The sequence below is a fragment of the Silurus aristotelis genome, assembly GCF_946808225.1.
Source record: "Silurus aristotelis genome assembly, chromosome: 12".
NCBI lineage: Eukaryota > Metazoa > Chordata > Actinopteri > Siluriformes > Siluridae > Silurus > Silurus aristotelis.
In genome coordinates this window covers 24,392,058-24,412,039 of record NC_139585.1, presented here as the reverse complement: position 1 = coordinate 24,412,039, position 19,982 = coordinate 24,392,058, and the positions used below count along the sequence as shown (strand labels likewise).

General features: G+C 38.2%; 1 protein-coding gene across 2 annotated transcripts in view; it reads left to right on the top strand.

The window, feature by feature from the left end:
- The window catches only part of gas7b (growth arrest-specific 7b), a 56,943-nt gene that overhangs the window by 26,481 nt on the left and 10,480 nt on the right, over positions 1-19,982 (top strand). Inside the window, exons 5-11 of one of the 2 annotated variants that reach the window (XM_083556979.1) lie at positions 44-94; positions 10,561-10,653; positions 11,690-11,805; positions 12,673-12,747; positions 16,228-16,306; positions 17,895-18,023; positions 18,550-18,673. In XM_083556979.1, the coding sequence (XP_083413105.1) occupies positions 44-94; positions 10,561-10,653; positions 11,690-11,805; positions 12,673-12,747; positions 16,228-16,306; positions 17,895-18,023; positions 18,550-18,673 (667 nt within the window). The remainder of the gene's footprint in view (positions 1-43; positions 95-10,560; positions 10,654-11,689; positions 11,806-12,672; positions 12,748-16,227; positions 16,307-17,894; positions 18,024-18,549; positions 18,674-19,982) is intronic. The other variant, XM_083556980.1, reaches the window with a different exon arrangement.

Below are 19,982 nucleotides of genomic sequence, written 5' to 3'. Positions count from 1 at the left end.
ATGACAAACGCTGAAGATGCATAATGTTTCTTCTCCTCCTCAGAGCCCTGTGTCCACGTCTCCAAGGAAGTCAGAGCACAAGACCTCAATCACGGTGAGTGTTGCGAACAAAACCAGCAGCCGCTGCATATCTGCCGCACGCTACAGAGATAAGCTGCAGCTGCCAAAGCAGGGCAGAAATCACGCTGAGCGAGTCCATCTGGTGGTTTCTGTGCAGTTTCACTTTCCTCGGCTTGACTTGAACTTCACTTTCTTTCAATTTTATGATCTTATGACAGTCAGATTCTGGGATGTCTCTTGCTGTAGATCTGTGATATGGATAGGAAAATTTGAACGTTTTCCCATTAGATGAAGGAACTGTAGAACTTGGAAGAAGCTGTGTGAGAAATAGTTAGTGCTCTCTTTCAATCCAAAGTAGTGGCAAGCCATGGGGTGTCAGGGGGAACAGGGGCTGTATATCTTTGTTTCCCATAGGTACAGGGACAGCAGACAGCAGTGTTGATTTATAAGCATTTATATGAAACAAGCCTGCTGGGTGTCCTTTCACTGAAATTTTGACTGGATCATTCAGGTTGCTGGAACTGCTTTATTCAATTCAATTCAATTCATTTTTATTTGTATAGCGCTTTTAACAATGAACATTGTCTCAAAGCAGCTTTACACAGATAATGCGGTGATTAAAAATGAATATGTTCTTTATGAGTAAGTTTGTCCCTGATGAGCAAGCCGGTGGCGACTGGCGACTGTGGCAAGGAAAAACTCCCCGAGATGGCATAAGGAAGAAACCTTGAGAGGAACCAGACTCAAGAGGGAACCCATCCTCATCTGGGTTACACCGAATGTCCATTTGTGGCGGGTATACAATGTTGCGGGGTGCAGTGATGATGATCAAAAGCGAAGTGTATTTCTGAGTCAGTGTAGGAGACTGTTGACATCAGTGTAGGAGACTGTTGACATCCAATCCAGGCAGGCCTGGATGAAGTGGGAAGATCCACGGGGGGGAGAGGGGCAGGAACAGTGGTCACTGGAGCCTCAGGAGCATGTTTAACTCGACCGAGAGAGAGAGAGAGAGAGAGAGAGAGAGAGAGAGAGAGAAGAGGGTGACAGGAAGAGAAGGATATGGATTATTAAGTGTACCTATTGTTGCATGAGAGTTAAAGTCACTGTGCAGTTTGGACTCCGGCAAGACTCGCTATAGCAGCATAACTAAAAGGGAGAACCAGAAGGCAACACAGACATGAGGGATCTCTGGGATAAGAGACGGCCCACCACACCACCATCAACAAACCTGAGTGAACACGTGAATGTGAGGGGACGACAGCGTACAAATATCCCAGTTCACCAAACACTCTATATCAATGTTCCCTCCAGATCTGAGCCTTTACCTGAGAAAAAATCTACTGATTAAAGGCTTGACTGAATAAATATGTTTTCAACCTCGACTTGAACACTGAGACTGTGTCTGAGTCCCGAACACTGATAGGAAGGCTGTTCCATAACTGCGGGGCTTTATAAGAGAAAGATCTGCCCCCTGCTGTAATCTTCATTATTGGAGGAACCAACAGATAGCCTGCACCTTTTGATCTAAGTAGGCGTGGAGGATCATACTGGTACAGAAGTTCACTCAGATACGGTGGTGCGAGACCATTAAGTGCTTTATATGTCAGTAGTAGTATTTTATAATCAATGCGAGATTTGATTGGGAGCCAGTGTAGACTGATTAATACAGGGGTGATGTGGTCATATTTCCTAGATCTAGTGAGGACTCTTGCTGCTGCATTCTGAACTAACTGAAGCTTATTTATGCACCTACTCGCACACCCAGACAGTAAAGCGTTACAGTAGTCTAATCTAGAAGTAACAAAAGCATGAACTAGTTTTTCTGCATCCTGTAACGACATCATATTTCTTTATTAAATAGGGTGTTATTTATTATTTATTTATACTTATTCATATTTTCCTTTTTTTCTGCACTTTTTGGTGATTTTTTTTTTTCTCATTTCCTATGGAAACATTACCACTTATCTTCCCAGATTTGTTCTCCATTCAATAACCGGTGCCCAATCATGCCCCCACTTCCACAATGAGTTTTAGCCTTTGAGACAGAGTAAATTCATTAAGTCAGTGGAGGGAACTCTTTTCTACCACTTGTACTCATTGCCATATTCTTTCTATCGCATAGGTACAGGGAATGTCGACTGAGTTGGCACAAAAAAACAGAAATGACCCAAATTCTAGCGGTTCTAGTTTTTGTGGAATAAAGGTTTTCTTACTGTGTGACTATAACTATAGAAAACTCTGTTATGATGGTTCAACTTACGATTTTGCATACTTACGATGACAAAAGAGATTTGACAAAAATTGACAAATAAACTAAACAAAATTGTAAAAAATATGAATATACAGTATATAATATAAAGTTTGGTGTAGCCTATGCTCTCTGCCCCCTGCCACATGCATATATAATAGGGGTGTAAGAGTACACAAAATTCACGGTTCGGGACGTACCTCCGTTTTTTAGTCACTGTTCCGTTCAATTGCAGGGGAGGAAATGCAAAATATAAAATTGCTTGTAATTTTTTTTATTAACGCAGTTTATTATTATTAATATTTTTGGACATACTTATGCATATATCATTAAAAAAAAAATTAATAAAAGGCCTGCTTGTTTAAATATTATAGAAAATAATTTAGATGAAAGTTACATCTCCATAATAACTGCATACAACTATTTAAAAAAAAAATTTTTTTTACAATAACTAAATACACAAAACAATAATTGGCTGGACCTGTTGGCAAAATAAATTAATAAATAAATAATTCAGTGTCATATCTATAGGCATTTTCCCCCAGAATATTCTTGCAACCCCATAGCAACTCTTTCATGGCCTGGTACTGGGTTGCAACCCCATGGCAGTGGACCTCTGGTGTGGAGTGATTAGCATACACATAATAATTAGCAGAGTACTGTAGTCCATTCAGTATTGTTGTGTTAGCCTGTTTGTTTATATTTTGCACTCATTTTACATTTTACTAGTATGAATAGTACAAATGTCTTAATTATGGCCTTAAGCAACTATTATTAAGTACACATTAATGACCATACATCCTGCATAACAATATAACATTATCATTACTATAATAAATACATTATTAACTGAAAAATAATCAGAATATACACTAGATGGAAAAAAGAGGTCACCTGACTATAAGATTAGTATGTGCTTTTTGCACATTCCATCCATATTCCATATCCTCCACTTTTCTGGAAAGATGTTCCACTAGATTTTGAAGTGTGCTCGTGAAGATTTTTGCTTATTCAGCAATAAGGGTGTTAGTCAAATCAGGTACTGATGTAGGATAAGGAGGCCTGAGGTGCACTCAGCGTTCCAATTCATCCCAAAGGATTTAAACGGGAAAAGTCTTTTCATTGCCGGCTTTGTTCGCATTGACATTGGTCTCCTAGTTCAAGTAAAGGGAAATTTTTATGCTACTGCATCCATAAACATCTAATATAATTGTGTGCCTCCAATTTTGTTGTAACTGTTTGAGGAAGAATTAAGCCAGGTGTCCCTTTTTAAACTCGGTGAGATTAAACATTGTGTCTTGAGGATACATTTTGCTTGACTACTAGTTAGATAATATTTATATTCCTATTTTTTAATTATGCTTCCATTACAGTTAATCAGAATCCAGTGAAATAATTATGATCCTCTACAGTGTATTGATTATATAATAATGGTAACAAACCTTACCAGTAAACATTAGCTAATTTTCTCCCCCCAGGACACTTCAACTAGCAATCAACGTCAGAGATCAGATAAAGTGGTCAAGTCATCCGTGTGTCTCTCTGAACAGCTTTTTTAATGCAATAATATAAAAGGAACTGATTCTATGAGAGGAGTTGCCCTAAAGCTTAAAAAAAAATAGTATGAGCCTGAAATAACCAAAATGTGAACTAGAGGAAAATGAGAAATCAGTTTTCTTTATAAAAAACAAACAAAAAAACCAAACCCAGCATGATCCTGTTCATGAAACCTGAAGTCAGAATGAACCGACATCACAGACTTAAAAGTGTGATGTCCACAGCAGGAGCTGATGCAGGACATTTTGAAAGAATTTAGAACATGGTTGACTCGATAGTATTTCCAGCTGATCATCAGATTTTCTGATAAAACTTGCTGAAATGCATCAGGGAAGTAAAATACCATGGTGAAACGCAAAAGCTGTGAAAATGTTCTCTGTAAACTCAGTAACTTTCACACTTTCGGTTGTTTGTTTTGCAACTCACTTCTCACACGTCTGAGTCTACAGGTTTGTGAGAGTCAGTGGAGGGGATTTAATGCAGACACCTTGTTACTTAAAGTCTTGAATAGTGTAGTAGGACATTTACATGGTCTTCGTTTTTTATTTTTTTAGATTAATTCAGTCTTGAAATCATTTGTACGAGATGTTTAAGCTAACACTGAGTCAGGCTAAGAAAGGATCGTCAATATTGTGAGACGATTCAAAAAGTCTTTTAATTGTGTGTCTTTGAAACACAGCGCATTCAATGATTGTTACACTTTTTAGTGGCGTATCTTCTCCTAGTCTGTAAAAAGTTCTCTGTTTCACTTGAGGATACCTGCAGACAGCACGGTTTCTTTCAGCCATTTCTTTTTATATGTACTGACTGGCAGGGCTGTGACAGGGAATGTTCTGACTGTGTGATCCTTCTTGCTAGTACCAGCCAAAGAGTTTGATGAGCAGCTCATTGTGTTGTTTTGGAGAGAAAGCGTGTGCGAGAGAGAGAGAGAGAGAGAGAGAGAGAGAGAGAGAGAGAGAGAGAGAGAGAGAGAGAGAGAACTGAGAGCCCGTTGCCGCTAGCTTATTCTCTCTGTTCTTGCTCGCGAGTTATTGTGAAGACAGATAAAGCTTCTATTGTGAGGCTGCAGATCCCGAGTCATCAGGGTGCTTAGTGTGGAATGCTAGGAGGATTAGAGAGACATTACTGAATGTCTTTGTGCTCCTAGGTTAGTCCGTGTTGTCTTTTCAAGACTGTATATTTATTTTTATGACTCGAACAAAGACTTCAGGAGCCACCCGTGTATTTGTGTGCAATTCCGCAGGGCCCACTGACTTTTCCCTTCAAAAGTTTTGACTTGAGCTAGAAAGAGTTTTATGAGTCGTTCAAAACACACGACGTGTTGTGATTATGGTTACAGAACAAAGCACACACAAAGTATTGATTTTAACCATGTTACTATTACTAATTATACCTTAACAGTTATGGTTGGATTTTACTGCTGGCTCAAGGCAGCGGAGGATCTAGAAAATTCTCATGAGAATTATGTGGCAACAGTGACAAGCATCCTCGCATGGTTCTTGTGGATTCAAGGAATGATTAACATATTTGGTGTATACACATTTTTATATTGGTCTATAAAAATGTAATGAAGACTGATGTGTGATTGACGTTACCTGAACCCGAAACCTGGATTGGAAAGGAATTGTAAGGTATATTTAACTTATACGAATGCTCTTATTCAGATCGAGGGATCATTTGTTTTTGATCAGTGATCAGGCAGGTCGCATTAAATGTGTTTGATTCACTAAAACGAAGCAGTTCATAAGAGTCGAGTATATTCTTTTCATGTCATCACATTGAAGCGCTGCTGCTATAAATCGGTCGAGGAAACTGAATAAATTTATATTTTATACAATGTTTTTTTTCGGCAGTTGCCACCTCGTGCCATCCCGGTAGATCCCTCCCTGGATCAAGGCCCCTCCAAGAAAGCAAACCTATTGTGTCCATTTGATAGAATGTTCCAAAGAATTTCAAAAAAGTGCTTTATAAGTAAACAACAAAAACACAATGACAATTCAGACAAACAAAAAAAGTAGGTATGTGAATGGAATGCTTATCTCTGACTGGACAAACATCTGCCAGTCAAGATATACAGGAAGTAGGAATTTTTTTTGCATGTGTGTGCAATTCTGCCTTTACGTTAAAGCCTTTTTTTTTTCCAAGTGCATCTTTAAATCTAAGAAACAAAAGTTGGCTGCAAGCCTGATGTTCTCCCTGTAAATCTTGAGTGACAGATGTCTAATCCAATTAGCGATAATTGTTTTATTTACAAAATATGCCTAGCTTTTTTTTTGTTTGTATTGTCTTTATATTTTCTGTACCAATTGCTTCAAATATAAAAAAAAACACAAAACCTTTTTTATATAGGAGAGAAATACAAGCAAAGTCAACTCCCTGAGTTTCTAACAGCCCAAATAATGTAGCGCAAGAAGATTAGCGGGGAGTATTTGTGTGAATTGCATCAGCGGTAAATGTAGACCATGGAAATAATATCCAAATAGCTCCTGTGACTTCAGGAAGAGTAAGAATAAGATTGAGCTTGATGTAATTACAGGTGTGATGCTATTTAAAGGCTGTGATTTGTGTCAACAAATACAAAAAGCCTTCCACGGTGTCTACATGAATGTTGTTGGCTATAGAGATGCAGACACTTTCCGTCTTTAGGAACTGCTCTTTTTTTAGGAATACAGCTAAACACAATGGCTTGAGCATGGTTTTATACTAGGGAGGAAACCAAAGAACCTGGAGAAAATAAAGGGAACAGAAGTGAAACTCTACAAGAGAGTAGACTAACGGGATTAATTCGAGGTCTCTAGAGCTGTGACATGGCAACATGACACACCATACAGTAAAAAGCAGAGATGGAACCACTGAAATTCAACTAAAGAGATTTTCGGAATATTTCAAAAGATGCTTGATCGTGATATAAGCTTTTATTATTAAGTGATGTCATTTTGGCATAAATACACATGTAGATACCTCAATAATAGATTCCTACATGCTTTTTGAACATCCTATTCAGCATTTGGTCCTTATTTGCTGTTATACTAGTCTCCACTCTTTTGGGAAAGTATTTCACTCGATTTTGGAGATTAAGCCACAATGGCATCAGATGAGTACTGATGAGTACTTATGTAGGGTGAGGTGAGGATACATGGGGTGCAGTCAGCATTCCAATTCATCCCAAAGGTGTTCAATAGGGTTGCGGTCAGTACCCTATAGAAGGCCACTCAAGATCTTCTATTCCAAATCATATGAAGCATATCTCCATGGAGCTGGCTTTATGCACAGTGACATTGTCATGCTGGTTTGGATTTGCTAGTTTAAGTGGAAAAGTCAGCTGTCACAATAATTTTACACATTGAGTGTATTTGCATTGTCACCATCAAAAAACCAACTACCTGCAACTAACAGTTACTTTGATAATACATTAATCGGACAAAAAGTAAAATATGTTAGATGTTTTGCTTATTATAACTATATAAATCCCCTAATTCAGGGTATTTGTGTATAAAAGTATAATTCAATTTAAACTTTTAAGCTGATAATGGCTGTTTTTTGCCCCTTATGCTGGGTAGTTTTTTTTTCTGTATTAAAAACAGCATTTAAGTACGTATGGTGTAAATTGTGTGAATCAACATTTGTATCGTATTTTGCAGATGGCAAGTTAACAACCATGCTTAACAAAAATCTATATAGAATATAATGACAGTTTTGTAAAGAATAATACAGAGACATTTTGTTTAGTTGTAAAGATATAAGCGTCTAGAATATATAATTAATTAAGTTTTGCATAAATGAAATATACAAACATTAAAAACAAGCATTTGAACGTAGAAAAGCCGCAGTAAATCACGTTTGAAAACAGATAAGTTACTGTTGTAGTTTGCAAATGCAAACTAAAAACTAACAGGCTCGATAAAAAAAAAAAAGGAAACATGCTGCTGTTATTTGTGTTATAAGTGTTTTAATTGAATCCATCACTACGTCACGAGGGAGCTGATTACGCAACAATGCTCGTGAGTCACGACGGAACAGATCCAGTGCGCCTGTCCAGAAGTTACAAACAAACAGTTTACACAATAGCACTTCAATAAACTACACCATTTTTACATAATGAGGATTCTACAGTTTTGCCTTCATCCCATTCCCTTCAGTGTGTTTTCTTATCAGGTGCTCATGCATCCTGTAGTACTTTCATACCACACAAGTTCCGCTTTGCATGCATAAAATGCTTCTGTGCCTTGGATGATTTGGGCCTCACATTAGTTCCTGCTGCCGGTAGACCTGTACTTTGCGCCATTTCGCAAACGGTTGTGTTATCTTACCGTTACGTTAACCCGTAACTTGAGCAGCCCAACTAATCGATAAAGGCATTTCATTATTAATTATTATTGATTTTATTGATTATTTGTTGCAGCCCTAATATATATTATATATACAGTACAGACCAAAAGTTTGGACACACCTTCTCATTCAAAGAGTTCTCCTAATTTTTATGACTATGAAAATTGTAGAGTCACACTGAAGGCATCAAAACTATGATTTAACACATGTCGAATTATATACATAACAAAAAAGTGTGAAACAACTGAAAATATGTCATATTGTAGGTTCTTCAAAGTAGCCACCTTTTGCTTAGATTACTGCTTTGCACACTCTTGGCATTATGATATATTTTCAGTTCACTTTTTTGTTATGTATATAATTCCACATGTGTTAATTCATAGTTTTGATGCCTTCAGTGTGACTCTACAATTTTCATAGTCATAAAAATTAGGAGAACTCTTTGAATGAGAAGGTGTGTCCAAACTTTTGGTCTGTACTGTATATATATATATATATATAAAACAAATGTGCACTTTATTATTTAGGAGCTTCTATTCAAGAAATAAAAGTCAATCTTTTTTAAAAATATTTGCAGATTGTAAATGTGTAAGCAGTCTAGACATGGCCAGGTGCTGTGCAGATGTTTTTCGCTCTGTTCAGCACTCTGCTAAGACAGGGAGCTGCGAGCTGCTGTTAGACAGGCAGTGAGAAACACATCTGTTATTAGTCAGTCACGCTGTCACAACTCCCTGCTGAATTCGACCTGCGAAGAACACAACACGTTGTCTTAGGACACCGAATAAACAAAACATATTTCGACAGAACCAAGGGCATTGCAAAAAAGCCCGGTCTGAGGAAGGTGTTTATTAATAACCTGCTGATCAAATGACCTAAGATCGTTAGATAACGTTGGCATGTAAAGCGAACCCGGAGCTCTTAGCTGTAAACCCTGTTTATCGACACAGCTGAGCAGATGCAGCTTTGAGCAATGCTGATTGCATTCACACACTGTGTAAAACGTTTTTGCATTTTGTTATGGAAACGATCGCAGATTTAAAGGACTGATGGCTCTTTGTGTATGTCTTGTGGTATAGTCCAAGGTGGCCCTGTGACTGTAGCGTGGGTGCAGCTCAGTACACAATGCCCACGTAGAGACAGATTGTGACCATTAGTGCAGGAAGATCTCATGGGATGAAAGCTCATAGGCATGATTCTAAATGACTGAAGGCATTCATCAGGTGATGTAAACGGTGCTGAAGATAATTTGGCCATATGGGCCTCAAATTTCTCGTTTTCTCGTCTTAAAAGCAGCTGGCTCTCACAGACAGTTTGTTCGAGCTAAAGCTTATATTTACAGCTATGAAACCACTCATGGGAAAGAAAACAGGACTGGACATGAGGTTGTTTGATGGTGTGTAGCGATACTTTAGGTCCAGAATGCAAACTTATCCAAACATACGGAAAAATCAGCCACAGCTGGAAAAATCAAACATTGTGGGATTGAAATGCTGGGAATAAAATGAAACACGCTAGTCCTGTTGTATCTGGTATCTGGATAGTGGTCTGATGGTTGACCTGATTAAACATGGCAGGGCGTGTTGTTATCAGAGGCAGCACGGTATGATTTCTTGGAACAGCACATCCTCAGGTGTTTTTTCCTTATTTTTGCAGTGATTATGAATTTTTCATTTATTACTTAGTGACCTCCTTTTTTTTTAACCATTTATAGTTGCATTAAATGCTGTTACACATCCTTGAGTCAAGTTAGAGCCGTGAGATATCGCCTTTTTTTTCCCTGTTTTAGTAAACGAGACAAAGAAAACGCAGAAACGGCATAATCGTATAGATCTTGAAGATTTCTGCCGGTTGAGGTCAGAGCTTCATAGCAAGGCACTCAAGATCTTCCCACATTTCCAACAGATGTAAAGCATATCTTAATGGAGCTGGCTTTGAATACACTTGCATTGTCGTGCTGGAACAGGTTTGAGTCTTCTTGTTCGAGTGAAAGGAAAATTTAATTATATCGCATTCAAAGACATTCTAAACAATTGTGTGCCTGTAGCTTTGTGGTAGAGGTTTGGGGAAGAACTACATATAGCTTTGTAAATTTGTAATTTGTGTCTTTTTTCTTTATTTCCTTATAATTTGTTATAAGTTTCTTGGAGGATTTTCATAGTGTGATTTTCAATGTATAGTGTAACAGTTTCCTGTACATATGACAATAATTATTTGCATTTTCTTGAACCACATATGGTCGGAAAAGCCAGGTGTCCCGATACTTTTGCCCATATAGTGTTAAAATATAAATTAAATAAGCACTCAGAGCTGCTTGTATAGAAGATTACTGCACAAAACTGATGTGTCTGTTGGTTTCTTTTCCATAGCAGCTCAACTGCGTGACGTTTCCCCTCCTGTTACACACCACCGAACAGCAACTTCTCAAACCAGACGAGTGGAGCTACTGTGATTATTTCTGGGTAAGAGAACAACAGAGACAAGAATTCAAGGTGTGATAGAAAATGCTTGAGTCATGCGGTACCACAAGGAGAGGATTATATCAAAGCCGGGAAGCATGCATGTTCTTTTTATTTTCAACTTTGAAAAAAACTACGTGTAAATAAAGTCTGTGCGAATTGTTTGAGTAAAACAAAAAAACTCATAAGATTATTTTTTTTGTGTGTGTGATCGATAACGGGTATAGAGCTCTCATTATCACAAGGTCCCATTATTACTTTATATATACATGGTCTCTATCAGAAAGTAGCGTTTAAAACAAATACATAATACAGAGAGACTATTAATATTAACAATTAATCTTTACTGTTGCAGCGATGACTATTATCCCTGCTGTTATTCAAAAATAATGCACTTCTACCTTCTGATTAATTAAATTTAAGAATTGATACAGCTGTATGATACTATAATATATTCTGCATTATTACATTTATGGCATTTAGCAGATGCTTCTATTCAACTTACCTAACAGAACAATTACCTAACTTATACAACCGAGCAGCTGAGGGTTAAGGGCCCAGCAAGCTTAGCCAGATTTAAACTAAAAACCTTCTGATTAGACGTTTACCATTACTGAGCTATTTCTTCCACTATTGTTTTTCACATTTGATTGCTTGCATCATTGTCCTTTAAGCTCTTTTTTTTTTCTGGGGACATTGTAGCTTAGTGGTCAAGATGTTGGACTTTGGATCAGAAGGTTGTAAGTTTAAATCCTAGCACCACCACACTCTCACTCCTGGGCCCTTGATCAAGGCCTCTAACCCTCAACTGCTCAGTTATCTAAATAAGATAATTGTAAGTAGCTCTGAATAAGGACGTCTGCCAAATCCAATAAATGTTATTTATTCAAATATTTGCATCCAGAGCCTCAAGAATCAGTTAAGAAAAGTTCCAGTCAGGACAAAACATTGTTTCCTGTCACAGCGCTACTGCCGATTTTATTTGACAGTGCGGTCCTTGGCATGTTTACAAGCGCTCATGTTTTGTCTCCTGTTACAGGCAGACCTAAAGGACCCACAGGGGAATGCCAGCATTACAGGCTTTGAGGTCTTACTGCACAAACAGCTGAAGGGGAAACAAATGCAGAAGGAGATGGCTGAATTCATGAGAGAGAGGTAGATCAAATTTCACAACACCTACTGAGCCTACGTCTATTCTGCATCACTGTGATTTCACACGAAACACAGTTTCGTAGAAATAACTGAAGTCCTCCTAACAAAAAACATTCAATTTCTGTGTTGTTTTGTCAACACAACTACGTGATAACTCAAAACTGGCGAGTGTAACTGGGTTGTTTGTAAAAAAAAAAAAACAGGATAGTGCAACACTTTTATAGTTCTGCTCTTTTGTTGGCATGAAAACCACAATGCTAAAAGCACCACATCAAGTTTCCTCTATTTTATTAATGACAGACGTTTCGAGTTCTGCACACCCTTTATGGAAAACAAGTCATTTTTTTAAAATGGTAAAATATCCTGCTGAGTGGACAAAGTTACACAATTCAGTTCAATAATAACAATTTCTCATAGACAGCAGATTGTAATCAAGCCGTGCTCCTTGTTAGCATATTCATATTCTGTTCTAGAAATCCTTTCATGACGTACTGTGCTTTTTCTTTTGCCAGGTAGTTTTCAATTACGTGTTTATTCACTGGTTACACAGTAGACTCAGCATTAATTAGTACTTTAGCAGGAAAGGCTTAATGAACTTTAATTTCCCTAAGTATTTTACGGTTTGGCCTGTGTGCTACACAAGCCAGCAGCTGACAGAAGTGATCTGGGAAAGATCTGCTCTTAAGAAGGAATGTGATGTAAAGGGTCAACTGTGGTACCACTTTCCCATTTTTCTCAAAAGAGGGGAATAAGGAGTGGGGGTTAGCTAGAGGACAACCAGAAAAGGAAAAGAGATCTGGTCACACATGCTTTTTTTTTTTTTTTTGCAACAAGCTTTTAAAATAAGTGCCCTTTTTTTTGCTCCATAAGGATCAAGATTGAAGAAGAGTATGCGAAGAATCTCTTGAAGCTCTCTCAGATTCCTCTAGCAGCTCAGGAGGAAGGGTAAGTGTTCATGTGTGGCAGCTTTAGGAGGTAACGCCGTAAGGGGTTTTTCTTCTTGAGAGTGATGTGGAGTAACATCAATATGGTGTGATGTAATGTATTTACTCAGTGTGGAACTTTTTTAAAGGGACCAATACCTCATGGTCTAGTGCTCCTTCATAGCACTTTCCCTTTAGCCAGTCATATAAAGACTGTATTCAACACCAAAAAAAACCTTTCTATTTTTCTGCACATATCCTGGATAAATATGGTCATACTCAGGATTCCTGAGTGTATGATTATAGTTTTCACTTTGTCCACACATTACAAATTACATCCTACGCTTTAAAGTGCACATTGCTTGCATTCCAGAGCTGTACACTGAGCGCAGAAATATGGCATCTATTGTTATACCAGCAAACCCATTCATTTGCAAAATAAAACATGAAATGTGGAAAGCCTATGAATGTATACATACGCTTTATGGACCAACATATTGGGACACCTGACTTTTCCAGCCATATGCCTTCATTCCCAAACCTGTTCCAGTATGACAATGCCCCTATGCACAAAGATAGCTCCATGAAAATAATATATGCTTTACATTGGTTGGAGTGGAAAATCTTGAGTGGCCTGCTATGGAGCTCTGATTTCAACCCCTTATGAACACCTTTATGATGAATTGCAATGTTCACTGCACCCCAGGTCTCCTCACCTCACTTACCTCACAGTACCTGATTTAATTAGCACTGTGGTGGCTAAGTGAGCACAGATCTCCACAAGCACACTCCATCTAGTGGAACATCTTCTCAGAAGAGTGGAGATTATTAGAACAGCAAATGAGAACGAAATGTGGAAAGCATAGAAAAGCACATACAAACCCAATAGTAAGGTGCCCATAAACCTTTGTCCATATATTGTACCTGCAATGGTGCGGTAATTCTGCAGGTAATCCTTAATTTCACACAGTGGAAAAGTCCATTGAATATAAAACGTAAGGACATAAGGAAAGATGAGCAAGGATGTCTGTCCTGTGAGGCAAAAGAAACCAAGAAGGCAGAACTGTGAGGACTTGTCCATGTCTACTTCATAAAAAACAATGGAGGCTGGTAGTGAGGTGGTGGTTTCACTTTATTCGTGCCTCACAGTTTTACTTTTACTTACTTGTATCAACTGAATCGTTTGTTGAAGCTAGAGTTTCTGAGGTAAAATTCATTTTTTGCCACTTTTTTGTTAACATTTATTGTCACCTGTGTACTTGCGAGCACTGTAGTCTATACAGTAATGCATTTTTACCAGAACTGAAACAGTATCTAAAGCCTACGAAGTAGGATTCTTTACAACTACCAGAGCATGATACAGTTCAGGCCAAAGGCTTACCTACACCTAGGATGAGGACATTTAATGTTACCATAAAATGTATTGGCATATTACTTCAATTTCCATCAAACACTTGGGGTTTCAAGCCTTTCATAATGTTTTGCTGTGGCATTTTGCTCCTCTTGCTGTAAGTAAGGTCTCTGGGCTTCTTTGCTCAGCGACACTTTTTCACCTCAGGCCACAAAATCAGGTCTGGAAATTAAGATGGCCATTCCAAATAGTCAAGCTAGGTATACTTAGGAATCAATGTCCTTCTAAAATTCACTAGATTTTATAGTGAGCCATGGGTATATTTCTAATTATCTCCTAATTATGACAGTTGGCCAATCAGAAACTGTACAGCCATTCCATCAGTTTTTGGACTCTTCCAGACTCCAAGATATACAGGTTATGCTGGAGATGCCTTCCCCATTAGAACTTGATAATATTGTAACTTGAGACAAGGTCTAGCCTTCCCAGGGGTCTTTTGGAATAGTGATCAGTATGGGGAAGTATACAGTAATTTATTAATAATTTAACAAATTACACTACATAATTTGAAGAAAAACAGAGCAATTTATAGTACTGTACTGTATAAACTATACAGTATATATGTGTTAATATTTTTACAATTTTGTCGTACTGTTAGTATCATCATAAGATCGAAAAAGCATAAGTCGAAACCATCTTTACTTAACTGGGTTAACCTTGCGTAACATATTGACTCCCTGAAATTCTCTCTATATGGTAAATAAATGTCTCTAATTTATTATTTATTTCCAAATATATGACCTAACTGACCTGCCAAGAAGTCAACTTTGCACCTTTGTGTAGTCCTGTATAGTTCTGTATGTTCTAGATCTTGTGGTCATCCAACATTATTTTATGTAGCATGGTTCTGGAAAAACGTTGTTGAGTTTCACTGTATACTATACCAACTATATTGAAATGACAATAAAAGCCAATTAAGACTTTGAAGAAAATGCATGGGCCATAAAATATGTCAAGTTTTGTATATCCATTCTGTCTTCAGCTGTATCTTATCCAATTGCATCCATCTGTGTGTCCCTGAAAATCCATGTGCCCCTGCAGTTCTGACAAGCATAAGAATTGCCTTCAGTTTTTCTGTCATTACAGCAAAGCTGTCACTCTGGCCAATGGCAGATTTCTGCGAGTCGGCATGCCAGTTCTGATAAAGAGTACTAATTGTTTCATACAAAGCCCAGATCATGCAGCAGAGGTCCACCCACCCTCACTTGCAGACAGGCACCACAATGCTCGCATTATTCTGCCTCTCAGGCCGGATTTCTGTTGTGACTTGTGATGGTCATTGTTTCGCCGACTGGCTCTCTTGCAGCCACGTTTGCAAACTCGTTTTTCCTGAATTTACCATTTGTGCAGTTTCCATTGTGGATGCCATTGTTTTTGTCCCTGCAGTGCAAGCTGTGACCTTTTGATACTTTGCTGACCAATCACGTGCTGCCTTTCAAATAAAGAACTCTAACAATTACGTGCACAGCTAAGGAGTGTACATTCTGAATGTTTTTCTTCTCTCTTTCGTCTTAATCATATCTGACTGTTAGCTGATAGGTAATCTGGCAAGTTTGAGCTTTGACCGTTTTCTTTGTTTTGTGCCACGATGAACAGGAAAGGAATGCTTAGGAAAAGTCAAGTCCACACGTCTCCCATTTAGAGCCTTTGAAGCAGCACATTTCCAATTAGCTCACGTTAACAGGTTATAGGGGGGGAAAAAATCTAATCAATGCCTGATTTGAGGTGATCAGCACCTTTCCTTATTGTAGTGTGTGACCCTTTAACTGATGAACAATAAGAAATATTCTAATAGAAGTTATTAATTTTATTGCATATATTTTAAATGTAACATGTTGCTCTACTGGTTCTTCCGTGTTTTTGGCCAGATTACAGTCAAAAATACTGTTCTGGATAGGCATTAAGGACAATGTTGTTACTAAAAAGGCAGCCATGTCACAACTGCAGTCTTCTTAGTTTGCATTAGCTTTAAGCCATGACCGCAGTGCTATTTAGTACTAGATTCTCGTCCAGAATCCTTCATTTCCTGAAAGTCCTAGGCCAAAATAACTTTTTCGTACTCACACGTGACTTATCCTTATATATCTCTAGCACACTGGGAGAGGCTTGGGCCCAGCTGAAGAAAAGCCTTGCAGATGAGGCCGAGGTGCATATCAAGTTCTCGTCTAAGGTAATACAAAAGACAAGAAATTGGATTGTGTCTAGTGATTTAGCTTGGAAAATTATATCCAAGCTGCCATTTGTGCATTTTAAATCTAAGTAATGTATCTTTAAATGTTAAAAACAAATACCGGAAACGACTCAAGTCTGAGCACCATCCACACCAATATTCCCAATTTTATACTATGTATAAAATGAAGGTGTTTATATTTACAAAATACATGTTTACTGAATATACTGTAAACCCTTTGGACATTTACTGTGACACACTGTTTATAAGTTTAAATGAAATGAGGATGGGATCTGGTGTGCAGCTGTTTGAAGGAGAGTCATGTTATGTACATTGGGTGATAAGGAAGTGTGTGTTCGTCAACTAGCTCCCAAGGTCAACACTAGACGATTGTGTGGGACTGTTTTTATCATTTCACTTCACAATTGCTAAAAGGAATTTTTGACCAGTTTTGCCTGCTCCTGATCCAAATACTCTTAATTACTCTCTCCTACAGAAAATTTGCCCTTTTGCAATCAGTCTTACAAAAATTTTAACCAATCTCACTCACTTCTATTCAAATTTTAATCGGTCCTGCCGAGTCTTGCAGAAGGTCTAACCAATTCCACCATTCACAAAAAATACCACAGAAAAAAGAACTAATCTCATTCCTCCCACAGATAAAAGGACCAATTCCCACCCTCTTACTTAGAATGCAATCAATCGCACCCTCACCTGCAGAAAATATTACTAATTCCACCATTTTCCATAAAAAATAGAACCAATCCCACCCTCTTTTGCAGACAATAGAACCCATGAGAATAGTTCTATTTTCTGCGGAAGAGGGTGGAATTGGTCCTATTTTTGGGCGAAAGAGGGTGGGCCTCTTTCGCCAAAAATAGGACCAATTGCACCCTCTTCCGCAGAAAATAGAACCATTCTCACCCTCTTCCTCAGAAAATTTAATGATTCCCACCCTCGTCTACAAAAATAGAACCAATCTCACCTTCTTCCTCAGAACATTGAATCAATCCCACCCTTTACTGCAGAAAATTATACCAATCTCACCCTCACCTGCAGAAAATAGAACCAATCCCACCCTCTCACTCAGAAAATAGGATCAAGCCCATCTTCTTATACATAAGATTTTACAAGCCCCCCTGTGCAGGATAAAACTTTTACTTAAGATAAATAAATGTGGAAAATGTGCAACCAGTGCTGTTCCATGTTTATGAATGGGGATTTCTTTGTTCCATCTGCAATATATCTGACTGCCCACTTCCATCCACATATAAATATAAAATTATTTCACTCCAGTAAACATTTGGTTGGGGAATCATAAGTTCCCAGTCTCATGCCTTACGAATTCTTGTCCCCACTATATTCATGTACTAACGTTGCACAATATTTTGTATGATCTCAATGCAAATTTTGACGATTTGCAAGTGTAACAATCAAATCTACAAGATGTTGGTTGAATGTGACCATGTTTACTCGGATATCGTCAAAATCCATAGAAATGTTAGTCGCGATTATATCTATTACCTACCTAATTTCATACAAAACTAATTTTCATGCTTGTGTGCTTAATCTTTTGTTTTCTTTCCAGCTACAAAGTGAAGTAGAGAAGCCTCTCCTGACATATCGAGACAGCTTTAAGAAGGACATGAAGAAGTTTGACCACCAAATTAGCGATCTTAGGAAGCAGCTGGCCAGTCGATACGCTGCTGTCGAGAAGGTACGGTGTATTACGTTACTAAATCGGATGTCAGCATACACCTAATGCACATGAAATATGAATATGTACAACTCTACTACTGAAAAGACCTTTTGAGTTATTCTTTTGTTCCCAACTTTCCTAGAATTTCAGGAATGCTTCTCATGCATTATTAAAGCTCTACTCTATTTCCCAGATCACTAGACCATTTCCAGGCCCTGGAGGCTTCCCAAGCTCTATAATAATCACATGGCCTTGCCCTTCATGCATGACCTTGAGACAGAGCGCACAATTGTCTGCGCCAGAAGAGTGAGAGCTGTAAACAAACCAGCCCCGACAAACCGATCTGATTGCAGTGCTGTCATTACACAAGCCAAAATGGAAGAAAACCAATAATGTGAATGTAGACTTGCATAGTCAAGCGAGTGAATAGGACATCTGTAATTCAATCGAGCTCTGAGTGCAAATTGGATAAGAGATATACAGCACTTAGGAAACAGACACATCTAACCTAGACTCACCTTTTATCTTCTCACTGTGCTCGCAGGCACGTAAGGCGCTTGCAGAGAGGCAGAAGGATCTGGATGTAAAGACTCAACAGCTGGAGATCAAACTGAGCACAAAGATCGAGGAGGACATCAAAAAGGCCCGCAGGAAATCCACACAGGCAGGTCGGTTTCGCTGAAGTCGATGCAATTCGCATCTCAAAGCATAGTCAACGATACAATACATTAAAGATACAAACGGAGCAGCTACCGACGTAATATGATTCACCCCTATTACAATGCAGTGTGATTCAATTTCAATTTCATTTATCACAATACGCAACACAGTTTGATGCAATGGCAATATGATGCTATGCAGTGCAATATAGTGGAGATAGTTTGCTTTTAAATGTCTTCTGACTTCCAACGCACAATGAGGAAGTGCAGAAAAGTATCAAGAGAAAAATGTTGGTGAAACAGAATTTGGATCAGAAGAGAGATTAGTAAAGTAGGCAGGAGTACAAGGAGATGCAGCAGCAGGTAAAGAGGGATGTGGCGAAAGCAAAAGAAAAGGCGTATGAGGAGCTGTATGAGAAGTTGAACACTAAGGAAAGAGAAAAGGATTTGTACCAATTGGCCAGGCAGAGGGAATGAGCTGGGAAGGATGTGCTGCAAGTTAGAGCAATAAAGGATGGAGATTGAAATGTGTTGACTAGTGAGGAGAGTGTGTTATGAAGATGGAGGGAGTATTTTGAGCAGCTGATAAATGAGGAAAATCAGAGAGAGAAAAGGTTGGATAGTGTGGGGATGGTGAAGCAGGTGATGGATAGAATTAATAAGGAGGAAGTGAGAGCAGCGATTAAGAGGATGAAGAGTGGAAAGTCGGTTGGACCAGATGACATACAGATGACAGATGACAAGCGTGGAGATGTTTAAGAGAGAGATGGCAGTGGAGTTTGTAACCAGGTTGTTCAACAAGATTTTGGAAGGTGAGAAGATGCCTGGGGAATGGAGAAGGAGTGTGCTGGTACTGATCTTTAAGAATGTGCAGAGATGTGCAGACCTGCAGTAACTACAGGGGAATTAATTTGATGAGTCACACCATGAAGTTATAAGCAAGAGTAGTGGAAGCCAGGCTAAGAGAAGAGATGACCATCTGTGAGCAACAGAATGGTTATGCCGAGGAAGCATAGAGGTATAGAAGTATAGAGAAGGTCAGTAGGAGTTGCATTGTGTTTTTGTGGAGAAAAAAATCAATCTACATATCAAATATTGGTCACAAATAATTGGTCACTTTCAAAATAATAAAAGTAAATTTAAATAAATTGTTTTTTACCGACGCAAATGTGTAAAAAATCATTGTGATAGGAATTGTATGTAGAGTATATATATATATATATATATATATATATATATATATATATATATATATATATATATATATATATATATATATATATACATACAGTGAGGAAAATAAGTATTTGAACACCCT